This window comes from Dermacentor albipictus, chromosome 4 (genome assembly GCF_038994185.2).
Source record: "Dermacentor albipictus isolate Rhodes 1998 colony chromosome 4, USDA_Dalb.pri_finalv2, whole genome shotgun sequence".
Lineage (NCBI taxonomy): Eukaryota > Metazoa > Arthropoda > Arachnida > Ixodida > Ixodidae > Dermacentor > Dermacentor albipictus.
In genome coordinates this window covers 23,811,833-23,838,656 of record NC_091824.1, presented here as the reverse complement: position 1 = coordinate 23,838,656, position 26,824 = coordinate 23,811,833, and the positions used below count along the sequence as shown (strand labels likewise).

The 26,824-nt window shown below is 47.8% G+C and overlaps 1 protein-coding gene across 1 annotated transcript in view; it reads right to left on the bottom strand.

Moving 5' to 3' along the window:
- Window positions 1-349: 349 nt before the first annotated feature.
- The window catches only part of LOC135919216 (uncharacterized), a 97,893-nt gene continuing 71,418 nt past the window's right edge, over window positions 350-26,824 (bottom strand). The window contains exons 7-11 of the mRNA XM_070538023.1: window positions 18,763-18,917; window positions 9,598-9,676; window positions 5,947-6,115; window positions 3,627-3,783; window positions 350-1,177 (exon numbers count right to left, since the gene is read on the bottom strand). Coding sequence (XP_070394124.1) covers window positions 999-1,177; window positions 3,627-3,783; window positions 5,947-6,115; window positions 9,598-9,676; window positions 18,763-18,917 — 739 coding nt within the window. The 3' untranslated portion in view covers window positions 350-998. The remainder of the gene's footprint in view (window positions 1,178-3,626; window positions 3,784-5,946; window positions 6,116-9,597; window positions 9,677-18,762; window positions 18,918-26,824) is intronic.

The window sequence follows — 26,824 nt, the reverse complement described above, 5'->3', positions numbered from 1 at the left end:
AGGTTCACTGAAAGGGATATTAAGATGGTTGTTGAGTTAAGTAACATTACAACGTCAGACTTCTCTAGATCGTCGTGATTTCATTATATCGGCACAGCGCTTCTCGGGGCTAACTCATAGCTTATCTATGATCAACGACAACATTGCGTTTTAACACAGCTAAGTACTCTATCTAGGCAGTTTTGAGAACATTTTCATTAGGAAAATGGATAAAAGGGGCGGGAACACTTCGACGTTCATGACATCGTACTGACACAATGGTTTGGGCATGAAATTAAACATAAGAAAACCTTGCGCTCTACACCAACACTGGAAACCATTTTCCTGGCAAGTAAATACAGAGTAAGTCTTGTAAAAGTACTTTAATAGACTAAATTTGGTGCAACGTATTATGGTGCATTCGAGTGGTCTGTACCATGCTCTGACTCGGATTGCAACGATGTGGAGCCCGCTGTCGATCGAAGCCTGAGCACTCGAAGGGCGGAGCCGGAAACTGGTGATCGCTGCTTCCTTTGCAAAACCAACAAGACGCGCAAGCTCCTTGGCACCGCCGTGGTCGACGCGACGCCAACAACGGAAGTTGCAGAAAACACGCCACGGGACCTCCGCCCGATCGTGCTCGGCTCACGTTACCAAGTCGAAGGCGAGAGCGCCTCCGAGTGTTTTCAAAGGACCAGCCGCGTGTCTTTCGAGCGCTCCATTTCGATCAGCCGAATGCAGCATTAGTGTGCATGCCCTTTGAAATCTGTGTAGAGTTTAGAGTTTGGTAACTCATCGGCTACCAACGCACATCTACACTGCCGCGCTTTTCGTTTTCGGCTTTTAGCTCATGACGCCTTATTAGATCAAAACTGCGAGCATATGACATGGCTGATCTGTTTCCGTCATGCGAGTGATTTTCATCCCATTTATATTGCTGATAAAAGCGCCGACTGTGTCCGGTGGCTGACATCATCGTTTTGGTCAGTTTGTTTCCCCACAGGCTTGGTTTGGAGAGCTCAGTAGACGGGAGGCTGGTTGTCATCTTCAAGTGGATCGGATTTTGTCGGCTTCTTTCCCTTGAGTTTAATGACTGTGCAGGCCGACATTCCGAAACATAAAGACATCATCAGGAATATGAGAGCCACTCCTGCAGCAAAGCCCGTCGCCTTGAGGCAGACCAAGCTACCGCTGGAATCTGTGGTAGCAAGAACGGGAAAGAAACAACAATATAGTTCTTTGAATTAGGCACGAACGACTTTTTGCCACTCATCTTGAGCAAAATTATGTCCCATTCACACAAAAGTAATGCCTCGAATGAGGTACTATTGAAAATAATCACTTTTAAAGCATATCACAGACATTTCTGATTAAGCTTATATTAGGCTTACATACCGATATACCCATACCTATATTATAGCTACATTAGTCTGAGAAAAGTAGGTATAAGAAGAGAGTTGGAACAAACCCGTCTAAGCATTTGTTCGCAAGGTCAGAGCGGAGTCAATTTTACAAGAAAGTTTACATCGCAAACGACAAGGCACAATGGGAGAAAGCTTTCCTTGTCTTATTCCAGTGTCCCTCAGATCTTGCGATGTTCACTTTTTTGTAGAGGTGGACGAATATAAAATTTTTCGAATATGAATTGAATACGAATATTAAGTATCGAGTCGAATATTGAATAGGCAAACGCAGACGCATTTCTAGCAGATATATCTATTTCGCTTTAACTAGGTGACATGCTTCTACTGACCAGGAAAAAAATAGCCCATTACCAGGAACAATTACGATCGGTTTTAAACACAAGATTACGAATTCTCAATAAAAAAAAAACTGCATGAACAGTCTCCGAATATCCTTAGAGCCTCGTTGCAAACGACCTGTCCAAGAATAGATTGGGCCTAGCTTGCCACAAACGCTGAATAAATCACCTTTGAAAAAGACCACAGGCTGTGGAAAAAGTAAATAAGGAACTGGTGAAGGACATTTGTGCCTTAGACACATGTAAGGCAGTTCGTTTAAAGATGAACATCACTGGTTGTAACGTTAAAGATAAAACTGCTACTTGAATAGACTGCATAAAACACGAAACTACAATACGAGCAACAAATCAAAGGTTTTCATGCAGAATTGTGCAGCGAAACCGGAAACAATTTTGGCCTTACATATTGCGCTTCTGCATTGCCTCGAACGAAAGTACTTGTTTCACTTGTGATAATTTGAAACAACTTGTCTGGTAAACGCCGAACAGTAACCTGACTATGACAGTGAGCTGCTGCAAAATATTTGGTTGGTTTCGACATTCGAAAATACCGAATGCCATATTCGAGTATGAATAGTTAGTGTTCAATAGTCGATATTTATGCGAAACTTCGAATATTTCCTCACCCCTACTTTCTTCTAGAAAAGTACCAACTTGCCCAGCTAGCAGTTCTGCTTTTGTCATGAGTAATTGTTGAGCCTTTAGTCACGTGACATGAGTATATTTCTGGGGGCAATTTTTTGCATCCCAAAAATTCCAAATTACTGAAGTGGCTGCACGTATTCCGAGTAAAATTAAGTTCTCGTGCATGAAGTGCTTTTGAGTGTTAAGGTGTGGTGTCCACATTTGCCGATGCTAGACAACTTGCTGAAATCGACAATTTTTAACCTGATATGCTAGAGCACGTATTTAGTGGCGTTGAAAATGCTAATAAAATAAAGTTAGAACAGTTGCCTGACAAAGCTTTATTGTGGGAGCATTTGGTGTGAGAAGAGCGCAGTCTTGGATAATTAATCTGCATGAAAGTAATCACAGCATCGCGTCGTGGACGTGGACGACGCAAGGACGATGCTCGTAACCTCGCGCGTCTGTGTGGTTAAGTCATGAATTGGCATTACGCTCACTTGTTGTGTACATCGTGCAACATACCTGATTTACACTCACCGCAAGAAATTGCCCCCGCAAGAACGTAGGAGTTGTACAAGCCATTTTCACTCCACTGATACATGGCGCTTATTCGCGCATAATCACTGCTTCGTCAGTTTCGAGCGTTTTGATCGCAAACCCAAATCGGACTCCGCAGTTTCGATCATCTTGGGGCAGGGAGTGTGTGATACGCTATCAAAATGCAATATGATTTATCGCAGAGAAAGGAAGAATCAAGCGTGTCTCTTGAAGGCTTCGGGAGAATATCTTTGGATAACTTTTTATATTCTCTCCGGTAGGACAAGTTCTGTCAGAATCGAGTTCGAAGATAACATCCTTCGAGTTGAGTTGGTGAAGCGAGGTTGTCTAAGTCACTAACGGGGAAGTTTGCCGCAGCATTCGTAGCCGACTTCGTATGTGTTGACAGGATCAACAATCTTTTCCGTGTCAGCGAGCATTTTTGTGAGCCTGCGAGGAGATGGAAGGCGTAGACCGGAAGAGCGGCCGGCGTGACGGCGAATGCAAAGCCCCACGCCCAACATTGCACGAAGGGGTTGACGATGGGTGTGTATTCGGCGCGAAAGGTGGGGGGGGGGGGGGTGTCGAGCGGAACACAATGGGCTGAATAGCTCTAGCTACGCAGCAATTATTTCGCCGCCTTTTCCTCCCTGCCTCTAGACCCTCTCAAAACCGTAGGCAGCGTAGCAACGAGAGTTGTGGGAGGGCGGTGGACACAAACCGGAGTAGGGCAGGCTCTGCTGGGCGTCCGCGTCGGTGTGGAGAACTTCCAGGGCCTGGAACAAGTTGAGCGTCTCGAACGGTGTCGCCGAGTCGTTGCCTTCCAGCGTGGGCGCAGCTGATCGCTTCCGGCGCTGGCGCCACGAGCACTGCTGCGTCTGCCGCGAAACAAATGCGCGCGGGTCAGAGCACGGCCGGCAAGCACGCGCCTTATGGGGAACCAGCGCTGGCCAGGAGGCGCTACGACATTTTTCAGGCGTTACTAAAATATGCTGAAACCGTCCGATAGGGAGGCTACGAAGATGGCACGACATATTTAGCGATAAGAAACGTGCGCCTGTATCAATGTTTGTCTAGCCCGATGCGGCCAGCCAAGTTCTGTCCATGGCCATGCGCGCTGCGTAGAGCGCATGTGCTGCTACGTCCTAGCACGTCGGTACCCTGCCGTTTGAGGAGCCGTGAAAAGTGTGACTCAAGACAATCGGTGAATTTGCTGACACGAAATCACTGCGTGTGCTACTGGAAACTGCGTCTACCGCTCGCTAGGCTGTGTGTTACGGCGCTGCTGTCGGCACGCGAAGCTTCAGCGCTGGTTGCCCATTACAACACTTGCCGCGCACTCGCGAGCACATTACGCTCGGTGGTCGGGCGTAAAGGCAACAAGCTCGGTGGCGACTGAGATGTGGGCGCGAGATAATTCGCAACGCGTGAGCGTACGCCGGGCGATCATTCACTGATTTCTGATAAACACATGGATGTGTTTGTCCGAAAGAGATAAGAGGACGGTTTCTTCAGCTTCACGAGGCAACACATTGACGAGCCAGAGGGATACGATGAACGAAACAGAGAAAGCACTGTAGACGAAACGGACAATGTATGACCGCGTCACGACCTGTTTTGATTTTTGTTTTGTGCTTTTGGCTCATTCTATGAGATGATCGTACACTCCGTATGGCAGAAGTCTTCAACTCCTTCTAGCACTATCACAATAAGCGCTGACTTTGAAAAGCTACGTGCTGACGAATGTAAATACCAGCTCGTTTTCGGTCACAGCACTTGGTCAAACGATCACTGACCGTATTGGTGACTGCATAACGCACACTCTGAAGCAAAATTACACCCTTTTGCCACACAACGATAATCGTCAGCTGTCTCGTCCGCATTTCCTCTCTTTAACGCGGCGAGCCCGGTACTTGCCAGTAACAAACGGCATGCGCGTTATCAGCATGACACTGCATTCCCGACAGGAAAGTAGCGGGCGCGGCGTTTTCAAGAAAAGAAACGCTAGCAAGGAAGACGACGATTATTGTTGTGTGGCAGAGATACACCCCAAAAGGTGTAACTTTGCCTACACTCTGAGAAAAATTTACACCCTTTGGGGCTTATCTTGTCGCACAACGATAATCGCCATCTGTCTTGCCCGCGTTTGCTTTCTTTAACGCTGCGAGCTCGGTACTACCCAGTCACGAACGCCATGCGCGTTATCAGTGTGACGCAGCATTCTCGACAGGAAAGTAGCGAGCGCCGAGTTTTCAAGAAAGGAAACGCAAGCAAGGCAGATGACGAATATTTTTGCGGGACAATTATACACTCCAAAGGGTGCAACCGTTTTAAGAGTGTAAGAGTGCAGTGGTCTCATTTTGTGAGCATGACAAAAAAATATCCAGGAGTCACTACGCAAAGTTCCTCGCGCATACTTTGCTCACCTTCATGCCGCCGCCATCACGTGACACTTTTTTCTCTTCACCGTGACAAATCAGTTCTGCGGAAGCCCTCAAGTATGAAGAAAGGTGAAATTTTCATTCACCCGACCGAGCGAGGGAAAATTATTCGACAACCTGAAGTAAATGCGGCAAATTATAGTTATGCGTGAACTCGCAAGGTGGAGGAAGGATAATGAGAGGGAAAAAAATTATCGTCCACCTGACTGTAGCATGAGGCTACAAAGGAACTAAATACTAGCTTCTCATAAATATTTGCAGTTGAAGAAAGATTCATCCTGGGGATCGAAGCCGAGACCACTGCTGGCGGTCGCTCTACCCTCCGAGCTAACTAGGAAGCTAGCAGACGTAGGGCGAATATTTCAACAACTGAAAAAAAGCACAGGGACACGGAATATGGAAAGTTAGTTCTCTGTATATCCACAAAATTTTCAGAACCTAAGTGGGGTTTCCTTAGCAGCTTCGTGCTACAGTACGGTGTGTGATAGTCCTCCCTCTCACGTTTTCTCGCTTGGAAAAGCGTCATCAGACGCCCTTTGCTAGTTCATGAACACAAATAGAAAAAAAGAACACCAATGAACAAAGTGCATGTGCGCATACCGGGCACGAACTGTGGCACATGTGGACGTCGCACTCGATGTACAGCGCCCGGCTGCCTGTGAAGCGGAAGGCCTTGAGGAAGGCAAACAGCGCCACCTCTTGACCCCCTTCCGCACGAGTGGAATGCGAGCCTCGGAAGGCACTCAGGAGGCGCTCCTGCAGGGTGCACCTGCGCGGGCGAGTAGCCACGAAAGGAATTATGCATACATGGAGTTTTGCGTAACTTGAACCAAGGATTAAAAAAAAAGTGGTTAACCGTAACTGAATGAAACTAACGACATATGTTTTGCCGTCATGTGGCGCTCCTTAGGGTATGTTTTTATATGGCGCCTGATTGGTCAATTAACTAAGATCAAATGCGATTTTTTTCTAAAACATTCACTTTAGGGCCAAGTGCATTTCGTTACTTTGTAGAGGGGGTTCAGAAACGACCGCTCCAATTTCTTGTGCCAACGTACATGCTGCGTGGCGATTTTTTCCGGCGTTTAAAGAAAGCCCATGAAATATGAAATGAAAGCACGTGACTGCGCTCACGCGCTACCGTATTGCTGCGCTCTCAACCGCTCTTCGTGGGAAAGAACCGTGCGCGCGGACCGTGGCGAAGTGAGCGGCCGCGGCTCTAGGCATCCGCTTCACAGTGCGTCAGCATCCTTGACGGCAGCACACGGAAAGGGAGCATAGTAAAAGGATAGGCTCGACGCACGGTCGAGCACGCTGCAATACGATAGCGCATTCGTCGCTGCCGGGATCATAATGCATGACAGCTCTTTCGAATTGCACCGCGTGCTTGGAGCTCGGACCAGTGATGGTAGTCCATTGCGAGCAAAGACGGCGCTCTTAGTCCTTCTCGAAAACAATGGTCTCGAGGACACGCTTTAGTCACTTCTTACTGCGTGTGGTTGTGTATGTTGAACGCGTTTGTATAGTATATATGAACGCGTAATTTCAGGCACCCGATTCGTCATGTCTGGCGTAACACTCTATATGCGTACGGTAGGGCGAACGTGTCTATAGCTTCCAAACACGCAGAAAAATGATATATATATATATATATATATATATATATATATATATATATATATATATATATATATATATATACTCCTTAAATGGAGCAAGTACATTATGCATGCATTTTTCATAGCAATGATCTTGCAGTGCCGATGTGGTACAGTGGAAAGCACATTTCGACAAACCTTTCTCTAGGTTTTTCGGTGTTAGTACTTCATATTGGATCGGGTTCTGTATTTTATTCTAACAGAACCAAGGCGCAACAGCGCTGGATTGTCTAACTAAACTTTGTTATCATCATCATAACCATCATCATCAGCCTGGTTACGCCCACTGCAGGGTAAAGGCCTCTCCCATACTTCAACTAGCACGGTCATGTACCAATTGTGGCCATGTTGTCCCTGCAAACTTCGTAACCTCATCCGCCCACCTAACTTCCTGCCGCCCTCTGCTACGCTACCCTTCCCTTGGAAACCATTCCGTAACTCCTAATGACCATCGGTTATCTTCCCTCCTCATTACGTCTCCTGCCCATGTCCATTTCTTTTTCTTGATTTCAACTAAGATATCATTCACTCGCGTTTGTTCCCTCACCCAATCTGCCCTTTTCTTATCCCTTAACGTTACACCTATCATTCTTTTTTCCATAGCTCGTTGCGTCGTCCTCAATTTAAGTAGAACCATTTTCGTAAGCCTCCAGGTTTGTGCCCCGTACGTGAGTACTGGTTAGACACAGCTGTTATAAGCTTTTCTCTTGAGGGATAATGGCAATCTGCTGTTCATGATCTGAGAATGCCTGCCAAACGCACCCCAGCCCATTCTTATTCTTCTGATTATTTCAATCTCATGATCCGGATCTGCAGTCACTACCTGTCCTAAGCAGATGTATTCCCTTACCACTTCCAGTGCCTCACTACCTATTGTAAACTGCTGTTCTCTTCCGAGACTGTTAAACACAACTTTTGCTTTCTGCAGATTAATTTTTAGACCCAACCTTCGGCTTTGCCTCTCCAGGTCAGTGAGCATGCATTGCACTTTTTCCCCTGAGAGCAGCGGTGGCGTAGAGGTAGAACACCCGCCTCGCGTGCAAGAGGTCCGTGGTTCGAATCCCGGTGCCGCGCAATTTTTCACCGGATTTAAAAAAAATCCGCGTGTTGACAAAATTGCATAAACAGGCCTGGAGTGTGGCCTGATCCCGGTGTCGAGAAGCGGTAACGCACTCCCTCACCCAGAGCAGGATTGGTCACCCTGTTGCAGTACTTGGCCACAACCTCCTATATGAACACAACGATGAACTTTGTTGTAGCAACGCACAGAAAAGCGAGCTAACCAGATAGTGGCATTGGCTGAAGTTCACATAGAGAACTGGGGTCCTGTAGCATAAAACTATTCCAATATGTTTTTATTCCAATCTGCTGACACCCGCTATGGTTGCTCATTGGCTATGGTGTTAGGCTGCTGAGCACGAGGTCGCGGCATTGAATCCTGGTCATGGCGGCTGCATTTCGATAGGGGCGAAATGCGAAAACACCTGTGTACTAAGATTTAGGGGTAGGTTAAAGAACCCCAGGTGGTCAAAATTTCCGGAGTCCTCCACTACGGTGTGCCTCATAATCAGAAAGTAGTTTTGGCAGGTAAAACCTCCTAATTTTTTTTATCTCCTGACGGCATAATTTACGTAACCACCGATGCAAGCATCGGGCTGTGACCTGCAGCATTGTTTGAGACGCCCAATCAAATACTCTGCTCATTTATAGGAGGTCCCCTTTTGCTTCCACAGCTCAAAGAATTGCCCGACAAGTTTTTCTTATCTATCTAATTGGCTGGCAAGAAGTGAGGAGGACGCAGAAGTGGAGAGGGTTTCGATGGGGTGCTGAGCTAGCACAGTGAAAGTAGATAACGGGATGTGGAGGGTTATGCCAGCGTCCGTGATTCGTCCACTTTCCCTTGCTGAGCTTGCGGTACGCGGCTGGTGCGAAATTGCAGTGGCGTGCACGGGAAGGTTATAAATGCCGCTAAGACGGATCCTCAGCGAACAAGAGTTAGCAGAGTGATGTCGTATACGTGCCAAAAGGGCTGGACAACTATACCACCACGAAAAAAATTTAATATGCAGAATGAAATTTGTTCTCCCGGACAGCTCCAAGTAGCTAGTGCCAGATCAATCGGTGGGCAGACGTCTTGTATGCCTTTCGGAACGGGGTTCACTCAGACTGTTCCGAAAAAAGCTCAATTTTCTTCGGCATATTAATGCTTTCGTAATGCATCACATCCACGTGGTCAGCTTTCGCGGTTTTGTGACGTCGCATGACAAGCAGACGAAATGGGCGATGGCCGAAAACATTTTAAACAATCGTGGAGACCTGATTGCAGAAATGAAATTAGAAACAGTTAGGAATAACATTACGTTATGTGCCCCGGCGGTGAATCTAAGAAATGTTGCGATTTTCAAGTCTGCCTTCAAACGTCTCTTGCAATCACCTGCGTGTAACATCACAGGGAAGGTTGCGCATTTTCCCTCCACCTACCGAAACGAGAACGCTACATAATGATCTCAAATTTCTTTAAGGTCATGTTTCACAACGCCCTCGCCAGAGTCCGCTGGAAGCTTACGCCCCACACGTGCACTTCAGCGCTCACCCGTGTACGTCGACAAGTTGCAGTTTCTGGTCGGCTCCGTTGTGGGCCACGCAATTGCTCACGAGGATGTCGACGTCACCTGCGAGTGTAGACGAAGCACACAATGCACAGTGAGCGGTCATCGTGGCATTTCGACAAGGTCACATCTTTGAAAGACGGCTTGAGGCCACATTCATTGTAATGCAGTGACAACTGACTATCTATAGCTTGTTTTTGAACCTTGTTTGAGCGTTCGCGCATACGGTCATCGATGCACCGCACCGTTTGACCGATATAGAAACGCTTGCATGAAAGAGGATTATTGTAAACTAGACAGTCACAACAATCAACAAAACCTGTGCTGCTTCTTAGAGAGAGAGAGTGAACTTTAATGAGCACCAGCAGTTCAGTCGGCTGGGCCTAGGCCTCCCACGATGGGACGTCGAGGTCTTGCCTCTTCGCCGCTTCGTAGGCTTGCTGGGTCGCCCAGAGTTGGTCGTCGAGATGGGAGCTGCGCAGGGCGGCGTGCTATCTCGACGAGAGGGTCACGGGATTGAGGTCTGGGTATTGATGTTTGCACTCCCATAGCATGTGGGGGAGTGTTGCTGATTCAGTTTTACAGACCTTGCACGTCTGGCTCGGGTAGATGTCGGGGTATATAGTATGATAGCGGGTGAGGGAGGGGTATGTATTCGTCTGTAACAGGCGAAGGGTGGTTGCCTGTGCCCTGTTTAGCTTGCGGTGAGGGGTGGGGAAGGTTCTTCTTACAAGGTAAAATGACTTCACAAGGTCGTTGTATCTTGTAAGGCGGTCGCGTCCTGCGGGTGCACCTGCACCGTCTCCAGCACGGTTTACTAATCCTCGTGCTAAGGAGTGTGTAACCTCGTTGAGGTTGATGAGGTGTGGGTGGACAACGGCGGCGTGTGCTGGGATCCAGACGAGGGTGATTTGATTTTCAGGCGAATGCGGGGCTTGTCGTAAGATACGGAGTGAATGCTGAGAAATACGACCTTTGATGTAGTTGTTGATTGCTGCGCGAGAATCACTCAATATGGTGTGACAGGCTGGGTCAAGAGTGGCCAGGGCGATGGCCACTTCCTCGGCCGTCTCGGCATTTTTGGTAACGATGTTGGCAGCATGTCGGAGCAAGCCGCCTGCCGTGGTAACCACCGCAAAGCACCATCCATCTTGGTACTCAGCTGCGGCGACGAAGGTGACGCCCGCGGTGTTGGCATAAGCTTTGATGAGGGAGGTAGCTCATGCCTTCCTGTGTTCTTTGTTGTAGTCTCGGTGCATGTTTTTCGGAATAGGGTCGGTGTGTATCCATTGCTGAATGTCGCGTGGTATTGGGTGTTTGTCTCCATGTTGACGGCGGTAGGTGATATTAAGCTTGTTTAGAATGCTGCGGCCCGTTTCCGTTAGGGTAAGCCGCTCTATTTGGGATCGACGTTGGGCTTCGATTAACTCGTCTAGCGTGTTGTGGATACCTAATTATAGTAGAAGTTGCGTGCTGGTGTGGCTGAGTAGTGCTAAGGCCTGCTTATAGGCTCCTCTGATGATGATGACCAGTTTAGTCTTTTCAGCTTTGTACCAGTTGAGAAAGGGCGCAACGGAAATAATGTGACAGACAATAAAAGATTGTACAAGGCGGATGAGGCTTTCTTCCTTCATACCCCCTCGCCGGTTGGTCACTCGTTTCAGCAGTCTGGATGTACTAGCGGTCTGTCGAAGGATCTTGGAGATAGCCGTAGAGTTAGCTCCGTTGGCTTCTATGGGCATACCGAGAACGCGGATGCTAGGGACCACGGGTATATATCTGCCATCCTTCAGGTTGAGCTCTATTTCCTCGTATTGGCGTTTATTCGTGGAGCCCCGTGGGGGGCGTCCACGGAGTGTGGGGCGGTATGGGAGAAGCTCCGATTTTTCAGGTGAACAGCGGAGTCTTGTGCCTTCAAGATAATTTTCTACGATGTCAATGGCATCTTGCAGGGCAGTTTCGATTTGGCCGTCAATGCCCTTTGCAGCCCAGATTGTAATGTCGTCGGCGTATATGTATGTTAAATGCCGTCGAATTTTTGTAGTTCTTGTGATAATCCGAGCATAACCAGATTAAACATTATTGGGGAAATGACAGAGCCTTGCGGTGTGCCCGTGCTGCCGAGGGAGAGTTCCTCCGATCGAGTGTCTCCGACCGACAGGAAGGCCTTCCGATTGGATAGAAAGTCTCTTACGTAGTTGTAAGTGCGTTATCCGAGGTTGAGCAAGGAGATGCGTTCGAGGATGGTTTAGTGCCTTATGTTATCGAAGGCGCGCTCGAGGTCCACTCCCGAGATCGCCTTCGTGTGACGGGATTTGTCATCTAGGATTTGATGCTGAAGTTGGAGCATAGCGTCTTGGGTGGAAAGATGCTGTCTAAAGCCAATTATCGCGGGGGGATAAGTAAAGCCCCTCAATTTTCCAAAAGTAGCGCCATTCTTAGATCTTTCCTCCACCCCGCTCACCCAGGCGCTTCCTCCTCCACCCCTCCTGTCGCCCCAGCCTCCTCCGCTCCCCCATTGGCCAATCTGTGTCACGTGAAAGCATGCCCCGCGCTTTTGTATATTTTTTTTCCAGTGCAGAGCAGGCGCCGCGCTTTTGTATATCTTTTCTTTCCAGCGCGCTGCGACCCCCATTCTTGGGCCTACGCGACGAAAGTACGGCAGGCGGTTTGAAGGAGCGCGGTAGTTTTATACAATGTGTTAGGGCCGAGTGCTTAATTGCGATGCCGTGCTGCTGCGCCTACGGTTGCCACAACAGACCCAGTGACGGCAAAAAGCTTTTTGCTTTACCATCCGCCTGGCGCAACGGAAAACGAAGAAAAGTGTGGATTCACAAGATCGGGCGGGCTGACTTCGAGCAAGTGGCAAAGAACGCGCGGCATTGTGAAGTAAGTGCCACGGCTCCTCCAACCTCTTCTTTTGACGCCCGTGTCAAAGCGGGCCCGTGTCCAGTGCATTGGGGGCGCGTTAAAGAACCCCAGCTGGAAAAAAATTAATCCGGAGCCCCCATTATGGCGTGCCTTATGAGATCGTGGTGTTGGGATGTAAAACCCAAGAATCAACTTTTTTTCTGTCTTGTGTGCCTTGACTGTTCCAGTTAACGCAACACTGCTTCCTTGTGAAAACTTACAACGCAAAAGAATACAGACGCACGTAGTTTACAGAGATAAAATTAGCACTTCAACAAGAGTGTTGCTGGTGCCAATGAGGGGAGGGGAATAATTATTTTCTGAACCTCTTTCCAGTTGTCCCATCAAGTTCCTTCTTTTTTTTCTACCAAATTCTAACCATTTGCACTGTAATAAATAACGATTTCATATGCTGGTACGTTGTTCAAATTATCTATACCGCCTATGTGTGAAAACGTTGCTCATGGCCACCACAACCTGTGCATGAGCTACGTACATCTGTAAAAGGCGCGGAACAGAAACGGCCCTGCTGCCAGGCATTGCTAACCGCAGACAGTCGGAATCTCTCACGCGCCGGCCGAACAAAAGCATCCTGCAGGTACGTAAATTAACCTACGAAACCACGTGCACATACTTTCACGCTGTCAAAACCTGAAACTCTGGTAATTACTCGCGTGTCTGAGCACACCGCGTGCTTTTGTCGTGTTTCAGCAACACGAACTTTCAACGTGCGCGCGCTTTACGCCTTAAATGCGCCTTGAATAATAGTGCTTTTCTCTATTTCTTCCGCAAATCCGACACGACATTCTTAAGGCCAGTTACCGACTGACAAAGCAAGATCTAGATTGAAAAAACTGCTCCGCAGGACTCGAACGAACTTTTCCGCGGATTTCCTCCCGTAGCGTGTTAGCCGTCGTCTGCTACGGCAGGCCCACCACCGGCGGCGCCACCGTCGAATCCGCGCCGAGCGGAGGAGGAGGGAAATGAATGGCGCTACTTTGGGAGATTGAGGGGCTTTAGGGATAAGCACATGTGTCGTCGAGGTGAGTGTTTGCATGGGTTAGGAGTGCGTGCTCCATGACCTTGCCTACACATGAAGTTAGAGATATGGACCGGAGATTGGCGAGGCTAGATGGCTTACCGGGTTTGGGGATGATAATTACTTTGGCCGTTTTGCATGTCGGGGGAATGCATCCCTGGCGCCAGCAGTTGTTGATGTATTCGGTGAGTTCTTGCACCGAGGGATCATCTAGATTTCTTAGTGTTTTATTCGTAACACCATCTGGGCCTGGCGCCGAACGGCTGTTCAGCTTATGCAGGGCAGCATGAATCTCTGCCACGCTGAAATCTTCATCAAGGGCAGGGTTGGAGGTCCCTGTGTATGGCCCGTGAGGTTGAGTGGGCCCAGATGGGATGCACTTTTGACATAAGCTATTCTTAACGTGGTCCTGGCCATGCGTCTTGCTTTCTGTGAATAAAAGCTTGGTGAGGCGATCTTGTTAATATGAGCGGGTGGTGGTGCTATCAATGAAATCTTTGAGGATTTTCCACGAACGGGGGTGGTGGAGTTGCCCGTCTAGAGAGTGACAGAGCTCTGTCCATTGCTGTTGACTTAGAACGCGGCAGTGTGCTTCAACTTCCTTGTTGAGAAGTGCGACTTTCCGTCTGAGTCTTCTATTGAGCCGTTATCCCTTCCATCTAGAGAGGATGGATGATTTGGCCTCGATAATGCGGGCGAGTCTACTGTCCATGCGCTCAGTCGGGGTATCTGTTGTTATAATGTGGTTGGCCGATTTGGTATCAGACAGTAGATCGCATGACCATGATTCTATGTCGGCAATGGGAGTGTCCGCCGTTGCTGTTACAAGGCGTTTACGGAACGCATCCCAGTCCGTTCATGTAAAGTCTCTTGTGCTTCTCATAACGGCTGTTAGGTGTGGGAGAGTAATTTAGATGGTAGAGTGCTCACTCCCGAGGTCGTGTTGGGTGTGGCGCCAATGGGCGTTGTATGCGTTTTTGGGGAAAATGAGGTCTGCTGTCGTGTCTCATTCAGTAGAAGTGCCGAGGTGAGTGGGGAAGGCTGGGTCAGTAATGAGTGTAAGCCCGAGATCATGGGAGTCTTGCCGTAAGTTACGACCTGCAGCAGAGCTGTGTCTGTAGCCCCTTCCTGTGTGCGGGAGACTGAAGTCGCCTCCGATGATAAGGGGGCTGCTGCCTGCGATGTTAAGGGCCTTTTTGAAGTGGGTTAGAAATCGGCTATGGCGTTGAGATGGAGTATTGTAGATATTGAGGATAAATATTCCTTCCTTTCGTTTTCTGTGCGGAATGAGCTCAATGAAGAGATGTTCGATGTGCCGATCGTTGAGATCATGTTAGATTGGGGTAATTATTTTTCGAACGAGTGTGGAGACTCCGTGTGGAGCGTTGTCCGCAGTGAAAGGTTGATATCCTGGAAGGTTGACCGGAGTATCGTGCGTTTCCTGGAGTAAGATTACGTCGGGTTGACATGAAGTAGTACGCCGGTGTTGACGGAGAACGGGTTGTTTATGGAGGTAGCCGCGGCAGTCCCACTGCCACAATGTTGTGTCAGTGTTAGTGTGGGCCGTGATGAAGGATAGGGGATGCCACAGGTGGCAGGGCGGGGCGATGGTTCCTGTGGTGTCCATGGCTACGGCTTGAGCGGTGGAAGCGGTTTGTGTGAAAAAGTTTTGAATATTAGTTTCCATGGCGGTGACTGTGTGCATAGGGGCGATTAGATAATTCTGTTAAGTTTCCACCATGCGTTGGAGTGTTACGAGCATATCCTTGACTTCGGAGTGTACTTGGCCCTGAGCTCCTTCTTGGAGGGCTCGCTTTTTTGGGGCTGGTCTTGAGAGCTCTTCGGGTTGGCTGTTGGTAGCGGGCTCTGTGGTGCTGGGTGTGGGTTGGGTTTCTGGGTAAGCTTTTGGATTAAATCACGCATAACTGCATTTTCCTTCTTAAAGTGTTCCATATCTGCGTTGTCTGTGTTGGGTTTAGGCAGTGGCGGGGGATTTTACGTGACCCTCTCGCGAGACGCCCGTCAGGGCCTCTGCCAAGCCCACCTTTTCTGAGGTATATCTGGCTCCTGGAGTCGACGTGGATCTTGAGGTGGAGTTTTCGGCCTCGCTGGTCGTCTGGGTGACGGGCGGTACACCTACGGGAACGGGCGGTACACCAGCCCATCTCGGTGGTTAACGCTTTTGGGGAAATATCTTTGCCACATACTTGGACTTCCATGCTTCGCAGATTTGACCAGGGGCTTGTGCGTCGTAGCAGAGCTCCCACGGGCACGCGCGGGAACGTGCCAGGTAGCCTTGTAGGCCGAGCACCTGGCGCACGCGCTTAGCCTTAGCGCGGCAACGGCGTGCTCGCAACACAAAGCTGGTCGCTGTCCCGGAAAAATGAGTGTCTCACCTGATAACTTGGTATCTACAAAGTCCTGGTGGTCTAACGGTTCGAATGGTACAAAATTAGGGCTGGTATCCACAGAAATTCGCGGCGAAAACGTTTCAAGAAGATGGATCCGATGTGAGCACAACCTATGGACGCTGCACTTCTTTTTCTTCCCCTGCTGCTCTTTAGAACTTTTTTTTTTTTGCTCTTGGTCACCCGACTGACTTGCTGGTACAGGCTACCTAAGTCGTTTCGGGCAGTGAAGACAATCTAACGCCTGGCCGGCTGACTACTTTTTTGAGATTATGCGCAACCTGGTGCCCGTACGGGACAACCACAACCACTTGCTCTGAGGTATTCTCAGATTTAGCGGCTGCCCATTGCCTGCTTCCAAGGCCTGCTGCGGGGCTTTTAGCGATGCTAGTCAAACACGGTAGTTGGGAAACCTGCGAGCTCCAGCCTAGCTGCTTGCGATTCGAAACTTGCATCTACTTTGGGGTCACAAGACCTGATGAGGGCTGCCTTTATGTAAGATCTTGCAATACTGCGCTTAAGTATCTTTGAGTGCGGCGGAGCAAAAGAGGAGAAGGCTCTTATGAGAGCGAAGAGCATAACCCCAACATACATGGTTGTTTATGAACGAGAGCTCCAAGTCTCCATTTGTTCTGATGGCACTTAAGATCGTACGGGGTTGGCAGAGACCAGACTCATTGTATACTGTTTGTTGCTGCTGTTGGCATGTCGGATTTGAGTCGTTCACTGTAGCTTTCTCACCTTCACGCTGAGCTTCTCCGTAAGCAGCTGAGTACTTTCGGAGCAGAGGTGCACAAAATTAAAGGCTCTATAGACCTTAACTACAACTTTACGGTAATTATTTGTTACACCATTGCTCAGGTTAGGGCTTTGTCTTAAGGGCAAACTTGTGGAAGCTCAGTGCTTGCTGTTGAAAAAAAGAAAAGTGGTTTTCAGTTATTGTCCCCATGCGGATAAACTTGCACCCTAAGTGGTTTTGCAGTCTCCTGTTAAACCTGCCGTTCTTGTAACAAATAAATGGAAAATGAGAGAGACTGCCACTCCGATCTTCACCCTGGTTCAGCTCTCTGTTGTCGCCGTACTTCTCCTTTTCTACTTTGTACGCGGAATCCTTAGTCCTACTTACTTCTCTGGAAGTGCACTTGGCTCATTTCGACAGTGTGCACAGTGCGAGAAATATGGACATGAGCGCATGACACATGCTAAGGTATTTAGATTGTCGCTCTCGACTTCGTGTTAAGACGATTTCATAATATCTGCATGAATATGCACTGACACAGGATGCATGTTCACGCATGCGGCTTCGAGCTATTCTTGCAGTAGTATAATTTTTATCTGTACACTCATCCGTACACTTGCAGTGCTATTATTTTTTAATGCGTAACCGCATTAGTGGTGGCTCACCCTGGAAATCTGTCTGTCGGTCCAGCCATAATGCATAACAGGATGCGCTCCATCAAAAGAATATTTCAAACATCCATGAAACAAAGAAAGAAAAACTTTGGCGCTGGTAAGTTTCGATCCTACAACCCCACACTCTGAAGCCGAGTGTCTTACCAACTTGGCTAAACACACTTTATTTTCTTGATTGCAGGCTTTGACATTATAGACAAACAATACACAAAAGTTAAAACATGTCAACAAGAATTTTGTTGGCACGAGATATTGAAATTGTTTCAATGCTGCCAATCTATCTAGCCTGTCAATCCACGTTGGCTGTTCAGGGAGTGCCCGATGGACATCCCTTAACCGTACTACAGCTTCAATGAAGTGATCGCGTGTAGGTCGCGAATTGACATCAGTATTGTTGAACTGCCTTCTAGCTTTCAGCAAACCGTGGAGGCCCAGGAGCATTATAGCGTCATACGTACGGAAAACCCTCTGTTTCTACCCGTAAGAATCTTATTCCATGTGGACCTAAAGGTAACTCTTTCTTTAACGTCCTTTGTAGCACATCCCAGAAAAAGATGGGATCCCAGAAATAAAGAAACGCATGCTCTATGGTTTCACGTTTCTTGCATAAGAAGCAGTTAATGGACCACGGAACAAAAATACCTTCGTTATGCATCCATGTTTTAACTGATGATGTATTAGTGTGTAGTTTAAGAAAAATGTTTTTACCGAAGGGTCTACTGGCATTCTTTTAATGGGTTAAACACACACGCTCGTGAAAGGCGAGTGTATCTGAACCATATGAAAGTGTTGTACCGCGTTGAATGCGTTGTCGCGCAACGCAGACAGATAAACAGTCAATGAGTTGATAAGGATGGTAAGGAGTGACGCGGGGTTACGTGGGTCTGATCGCTGTTGATAATGGTTGGGCGAGGATACATGAGACCTTAAAGAGCGCTAAGTGTTAATAATGGTTTATAGTAGTCAGATTAAGAGCCAAAACAGATTGCAAGGCCTATAAAGCATACATTTAATGTACCGTTTACTGCTTCTTCAATCGTGGTAGGCAACATAGGTCACGTCGTACGCGCGGAGATGAGCAAGAGGCATAATGCTTACGCATACTTAGACAATTCCAGCGGAGGTTCTGCATAATTTTTTTGTGCCGGAATTTCTTTTTGCATAGTACGTCACAGGCGATGAGAGGGGGGAGCATACCCCGCCAAGCCATTTACTTTTGACTTAATGTCTGCACTCCAAACATCTGCTGGTATTAAATAAACGAATAACATTATACAGTCCTCCTTGTGTCTGTCGCTCTTCTCAGCATACACTGTCCCGAACGAGTAAAAAAGGCCGACACTTCATTTGCCGCAGAGAATGTACCGCGTTACACTCACGCAACACGCTGGTCATGGTGATGACGAGAGTGAGCGGGTCGCCCACCGTGACTGGTCCCTGGGCCCGGGGTCCGGAGAGGCCGTAGCCCAGGCGCACTTCCATGCTGCACTGCGGTGGTGGCAGGGTGAACACCACCGCCGTCCCCGTGTTCACCCTGCGCGAGGGAGGGGTGGGGGGAGAAAGAAGCTATTGCAGTACATCCAGTCACTACGCGTGCTTGCCCGGTACATTTTCCTACATTGTATCTCGGTTATTTTGTAACACCTGCAGAGTTCGCAGAAAATTCAGAACTTTCTTTGGTACTGCCTGATTGTTGTTTTGATTTCGAGAAGGGCAGCCTAAGGCAGAGTAAAAAAAAAATATTATTGATTATGCTTATTCGTAAGCACCCTATTTAGTATTGTAAAAACTCTTATGTAGAGCGCAGGTAAACCCACAACAAATATGTAGACGCGATGCACGTGCGTGTACGTGGTTGCTTTTCTTTTTCCTGGAATAAGAAAAGACAGTGTGGCCTTCGGGACTAAGGCCAGGCGAAGCACGTAGCCACTCCGGAGCCACTCCGCCAAGTTCCGGAGCCACTCCAAGCTGCTTCGTGGAAGTCGCCAGGGGTCTCATGAGAAATATTATTCTAAATCGTCAATCGGAAAAATACTGTGAAGTACGCGATTTTGGTGACGCTGACGATTATATATTTCGAACAGAAAGCAAAATATGGTGGATATGCCCATATTCGAGTGGATCTTCATTTCCTTCATGGTCACATTGGAGTGCTGCTCTGATGTTTTTGAAACGTGCCATCAAGAAGTGAAAGGTAGCTGGTCTCTGAGGGCCTGTCACCTCTGCTTAGGGTCGACTAGGTAAAAGAGCCCACATGTATTGGTGGTAGCTTGCTAATGCTATCGCATGTACTGGACGCTCCTAAGACCGGAAGCTTTCTTTTTTTATCTAACGTAAGGAAGACATCGTCCAAAATTAGTTTCGACACACGTGGCGCAGGAGCTTGACCTTCGCCGGTCGACCCCACTACACTGGTAATTGAAGGGAAAAACCAGTCAGAAAAGGCAAAAGACAACAAGAGGGGTTCACACCATGACGACTGGACTATCAAGTGAGCTTTATTAGAAAAGGCCTAATCCCAGCAAGGTGAGCAGAGCATGCGCAACAACAGCACCACTAATCACAGAGCATGAAAAGTCAAGATATCACATCTATCGCGACAGACCTAAAAAAGAATATTCTTTAGTAAATGTACCGAGGTTGTACTATTGCAGTCGTCACCTAATAAACTGATGTAGTACGCTTCCAGGATTCCTCGCTTTTCTTTGCCCTTGCCCCTACCAAGAATCGTTACATTTCTGAACAATGGGTAACAGCCACATTCATTGCAATGGCGCGGCAAGCTTGCGCCGTTATCGGACCCTAGGGAGGAGTGGTGCACACGCAGACGATACCGTACCCAAAGCAGCCCCGAAACATTCATTTGAAGTAGTGATAAACAGGATACAGGGGCTGCTTCGATAAATAGCGATGAAGTTAAATGGGGCATTGCACAACATTTCCCGTGGAAACACCACAGTAGACGATGGTATAACAATCGATTTATAAAAAATAGAGGATATAGTATGCTTGAAAAACTTGCTTCCCTCTATACGCAATGGCTCAAGACTTCAACATCACCAGAGGGCTGGAAGAATGGCAACGTTATAGTTATTCCTAAGAAGGGAGAAGTCAGAGAATTGAGCAATTACAGCCCGAATAGCTTACTTTCAGAATTGTAAAAAATATTTACCAAGCTAACTTCTGATATAATCAGGGCAACATTTAACTTTACTCTGCCAACAGAACAGGGTGGGTTTAGGAATGGATAATCTACGATGGATCACGTCCATGTGATTAATCAAGTAACTGAGAAATCTGCGGAGTACAATCAGCCTCTCTAAATGGCTTTCAGAGATTATGAAACGCCATTTGATTCAGTAGAGCTACCAACAGTCATGGAGGCATTGTATAATCATGGAGTACAGGAGGAATATGTATTATGGCAAATATCTGCAAAGATTCCACAGCTACTCTGCTTCGCCGTAATAATAGTAGAAAATAACCTATTAAGGCAGGGTGCAGGAACGGATATGCAATATCTCGAATGCTATTCACTGCATGCTTAGAAGTATTGAAGCTTTCAGACTAGGAAGGCTTAAGAATGACGATTGACAGTGATAATCTCAACGACCTTCGGTTTGCAGAGGACACTGTCCTGTTCAGCAACGCTGGGGACGAAATGCAACAAATGATACAGGACTTAGAAAGTGAGAAAGTGCATGGGTAAGACTGAAGATTATTACAGGTAAGTAGAAAACAAATGTATTGTTCATTAACTTGGCAAGGAAACAAGAATTTATGATCGCCAGTCAGCCTCTAGAGTCTGTGCGGGAGTACGTTTATCTAGGCCAAATACCCTGAGCACGAGAAGGAAATTTTGAGAATAAAAATGGATTGGGGGGGGGGGGGAGTGCATACTGCTGGCATTACCAAATTATCACTGGCAGCCTACCACTGTCATGGAAAAGAAAAATGTACAATCATTGCATTATATCCGTGCTAAGCTATCGGGAGGAAACATGGAGGTTAACAAAGGAGCTTGAGAATAAGTTATGGTCACGCAAAAAGCAATTGAACGAAACACGTTAGGAGCGACGTTAAGAGAAAGGAAGAGAGCCATGTACACCGGATCAGAGAGGTAATTGTTTAGTTGGCATTAAGATAAATGAATGGAGCTGGACAGGCCATTTAATGCGTAGGGTAGATGGCCAGCGGATCATTATAGTTACAGAATGGGTGCCAAGGGAAAGGAAGCGCAGTCGAGGAAGGCAGAAGACTAGGTGGGGTGATGACCTTATGAAATTCGCAGGTGCAAGTGGGAATCTGCTAGCCCAAGACATGGGTAATGAGGGATCGTGGGGAGAGGTCCTTGTTATCCGCCACAGTAGCTTAACGGCTATGGTGTTGCGCTTCTAAGCACGAGGTCGCGGGATCAAATTGCGGCGGCGGTAACCACATTTGGACGGGGACGAAATGCAAAATCGCCCGTGTCCCGTGCACTGGGGGCACCGTTAAGCTTCTTGTTGTGGTCAAAATTAATCTGGAGTTCCATACTACGGCGTGCCTCATAATCAAATCATGGTTTTGGCACGTAAAACCCCCGAATTCAAAGGCATTCGTTGTGCTGTGGACATAAATATAATGACACGTGTACTTATCTTCATCCGATGACCGCTTTTTACCGGCTAACAAATGTCAAACGTTATCGCTCTGTACGAGACGCGCCTGCACGATTTACAATTTACTCGAATGTTATAGGTGTTTCTATCTGTTGTGCATGCTCCCGCCGAACCTTGTGGTATGTGGTCGCATGGGCAATGCGAAGTGTCTACTGTATCTGGAAGGCACGTAGGCGCCATCGATTACGCTGGAACTTTGGACGGCTGATATATAAAAGCTGACGCGCACATCAGATTCTGACAATCGCCGAAGGTGTTCGCTGCTATCGTTGTGATTTCAGTGCAAGTTGCCTTTACGGGCACAGGTTTGCCCAATAGAACGTCCGTTAAGTTATTCATAGTTTTTGCTGGTGTGTTATTCCCCATTTATATTACGTGACAATATGCTGCTACTGCTTAAGATGACGATGATTGGTATGAAAATTAGAGAATTACCACACTCGCAGCTTCGCTGAGATTGAGTACTCATTTATAAAAAATAGAGCTGAAGTGAACTTTTCTAGCAGTTGGACCATTAGGGAAAGCCTTAACAGCCGGTCGCACTATAGGCCGACAGGACGTCGATGCCGATAAGATGCGGACAGGGGGCCAACGCCAATGATCAGCCGGCCAGACGGCAGACCGTGTCGCTTAGAGATGCCTTGTCATACTACAGGACGATGACGACGCCGACGCAGCCACGAACGTCGACAACTCCTCACGAAGGCGTGAAAAAGCTGAACAGAGCTGCCGTTGCAAAACCTCTTTTCTCAGTGTCATTGTACCACGAAACGTTCATGATATAGGAGAGAAAAAAAACATACAGTGAACAAACATATTTATGCTCGCCCAGTTCTTTTTCCTGCCATAATATTAGCTAAAGACGTAGGGTGACGTAGGCAGCTCAGATTTAAATTGAAGTCGCGTCCGCACGCCTCGAGCATTTTTTTTAGAATTCGTTACGAAAAGGCGATAGCGCGGGCAATACGGCGCTTTCCTTTTCGCGCGCTGTTACCCACCAGGACAAAACTGTTTAAGAAGGAAGCGGGCGACCGTCGACGTGTCATGTAATGATTCCCGGAAGAAGACGACGACACGAGGAAGAGATCTAGGAGAGAAAAAAGGGGAAGAAGAAAGCACAAAAAGAAAGAGCGAGCTCGCTGTTACGAAGTCAGTTTCCCGGAGTCGGCGCCGTGGAGGACGTAAAAGGAAAAAAAAAAAGCGAAGACGACGCAGATAGTGCCGTGGTAAATGTTCTCTGCACGAATTCTTAAGAAGCACGAATAGCGCACGCACAGAGTGCCTCCCTATTGCGTAAGAGCGTGTGCGTGGAGACAGTCGTTGAGTAAGAGTTCCGTTAACCTCTGCTCGGTGTGTCGAGGCGCTTCGCACGACGGGGAAGCCCCCCCGAAACGAGGACTCCGGCAAAGTGAGCGAGTCCCTCTTGTATCATACACGCGATTTGTGTCACCTAGGAGAGTGGTACTTCAATGGGAACGGGGTGGTTTCCGGATGCAAAGAGAACTTGCGTAATGATTCTTGCGAGAGGCACGTGCTAGCAGCGCGTGTTGGGCGAAGCCGGCAGAAAGCGACGCGTGCACGCGCTCCAATCTGTGGCAAGTGAAATAAACACGAGGGGAATGATTTAAAATCAACTAAATTGCGGCACATGGCCTATACCGAAACAGTAAAGTGTGTCATAACGGAAAGCGGTAGAGCAAGGAAGGGCGAAATAAATTTTACCCTTTCGCAGCTCGGGTGTAAATTGAAGTTGTGCGAGTCAGGTTGCACATGCACGTCCCGTGAAAACGAAGGACAAATGCCATCTGCAAGTTGACGATTGGAGATAACGTGGTCCGTCTGATAAAAATCAAAATTAAATTATGGGGTTCTTTACGTGCAAAAACCACGACATGATTAGCAGGCAAGCCGTAGTGGAGGACTCCGGAATAATTTGTACCACCTGTGGTCCCTTAACGTTCACGTATATCTAAGTACACGAGTGTTTTCGCATTTCGCGCCCATCAAAATGCGGCCCCAGTTGCCGGGATTCGATCCCGCGACCTCGTGCTTAGCATGTCCCGTGTGATGCTGTTGTCTGCCGTTCCAATTTTTGCACGATAGGGCATTGCACTTGTCCTCACCCGCGTTCCGCACTGGTTTTCTGCGGCAGGGGGGGTATTCTGTAAGAGTCCACCTAGGGGACTGTCCATTTCAACCGCCGCTGATTGGCTGGGGCCACTCCTCTCCTCCTCGCTCACACAACTACATCCAATCAGCAGCGGCCGAAATAGACAGTCCACTAGGTGGACTCTTACAGAATACACTCCCCCCCCCCCCCCCAGGCATTGGGAAGTATTGCGGACTTAGCTATTTACAGGCAACCAGGATTCAGGCACAGCGCAATAGCATGGACAACCCTTCAAAGGCGCGGTTAGACACTCTATATATGTAGTGCGGCGACCCTATGCCAGAGCCGTAAACGAAGAAACGTACGGTAATTAAATGCCAGATTGAAATACGGAAAAGGAACGCACATCCCTATTGTAAAACACAGTGTCCAGTGCCATGCAGGATTATGGGCCCAGTATCGCGAGCAGGATGCTGGGGCGCCGAGCTGGCGCGGCGTGCGGGAATGCGCTGGGCACTGGTGGCAGAACCACCTCTAGAGCGAGAAATACATAGTGCCTGGCTACCGTATATATGTTCTTGAATACAGAGAGGAAAAGAGAGCGTTTTAGACCGCTAAATGAAACGAACAAGCAATAATAAATAGGCCACTACCAGGATTCGCTCATCTGACCAACAGATCAGAAGCGCGGTACTTAACTAGTAGGTGACGCCAGTTCTTCTTTTTCGTTTATTGCATTGGAATTATGAGGTCTTTCATGCGAAAAGTAGTTCCCGTTAGATACACATGAAAAACAAATGCACACATGCTACGCAGTCCAGCAAATAGGAAGTTGTGAATAATTACCCCATATCAAGACCCAGGTGCAGTTTCAATTTCGCACAGAGAGGGTCGATGTGCTATCGCCCCGCAACTAAAGCTTACGCCTGTACCAGTACGAAAATGTTGTCCGCATTCGATAGTATGCTTGGAAGTGCCACAACACTGATTTTGTTTTGCGATTGTATTTTAAATTCGGAAGAGGTCCTAAATGAACCGCCGACCTCGAACACTGTATGGGCTGTTACTGCTGGTTTTGATAGCCGTGTCTTATTCTTCCCACAAGGTATATGCAACATTTTCTTGGTTCAACGATATATTTCAATCGACACGTCTGTGCAGCGACATATCTCCGCTAGAGAAGCGTAGGCTAGTGCGGCTGGCAGCCTTCTGTGAAAGCACGTATACGTGTATTTAGAGCGCAACACATCGCCGCTGATCGCATCTTGTGCTGACACTGTATACATGAAAAAAAAAATGGTTTATTTAAGAACACCGATGCGAAAGCTGAAATACAGAGCGATTTAACTTTCTATAGATTTGTTTATTCCTAAGCCCAGATGGGCCGATAGCCTGTAGACGCACTCGGCGGTTACGCTAGGCATAAGCTTCAGTGGAAGGTAATGATCTCGACGCGGGTATCTAGAGAATGGTAAAATGTGTGTATTTGAGCATCAGAACGTTTTAGTCATAATTTCTTCAGTACATTAAGAAAAGTGGAAGCGTACATATCGCCTCAGATTTGTTATCGGCGCGATAATATCAATCTGCGGAAGGCGTCAGAGGGCCGGTTGGAACGCGCCTGAACGACTTCCGGGTTTCCTGTAGACTGTACAACGTGCCACAACATGCTACAAGGGCGACAGCTCGCAGTCATTGGTTGCGTACAAACTACCAAAAAGCAAGGCGTTATCTGCGTTTGCGTAATTTCATTCAAGAATATAGCTATACGCCCAGTCATACGAGAAATGCAAAAGCGATGCCAGTGTCACATATGCATACATAAACGGGGCACCTCACGTACATTTATTCCAAGCTGTAGAGATTTATGAGCCATTATTTAGGACAAGAAACTAGTATTTACCAATGAAATTGTATCAGACAATCATTATCCAACAGCGCCTATTCTCTTTTCGTACGGGAACCAGTGCGGCGCAAACGCAACCAGCGAAGTTTCCAGCACGAGCCAGCGAACTGCAGCAAGAACCAGAGCGTCGAGAGCACAACCCAGTGCGCCCCAGCGTCATGGCAGTGAAACCAGCGTCTCGTATAGTGTGACCCAACTCTTATCCAGCGTTCTCACTAGTGTCCCAGTGTCTCCCAGCGATTGCCAGCGTCCCCACTGCGATCCAGAGTTAAAAAAAAAAAAACGCGTGGGTTAAAAAAACACACTGGAAGGCACTGGAAGACGCTGGTTTTTCGCCGTGGAGATGGGGCTTAACAGAGCGCTGCGTGGTGAAGCGCGAGACCAGAGTGCGCGGGCTTTGTTCTTCTCTGCGCTCTTGGTGAACTGCTGTGAAGATGGGTTGCACGCTGTGCATCACCTACGTATAACCACTCTTCCATGTTTTCGCCTGTAGTGAAACCTGCTTTGGCGAACTTTTCTGAGTTGTCTAAACTCTTCATTCAATAAATGACATTAATAAATGTTTCATCTGCACGCTCTTGGTAAAGTGTCAGTGCGCTTTCTTTTTTTCATTTCACAGCGAAGCTGTATATGGCTAGGATCCCGGGGTTTTTTCGCGGCCCTCAGCAGAAAACTGTCGTCATCAGTGGCTCATACCCCGTGAGCACTAAGCACTCATGCCCCCGTAAGTAAGCAAAAAATGCAATGGCTCATAGCCCCGTAAG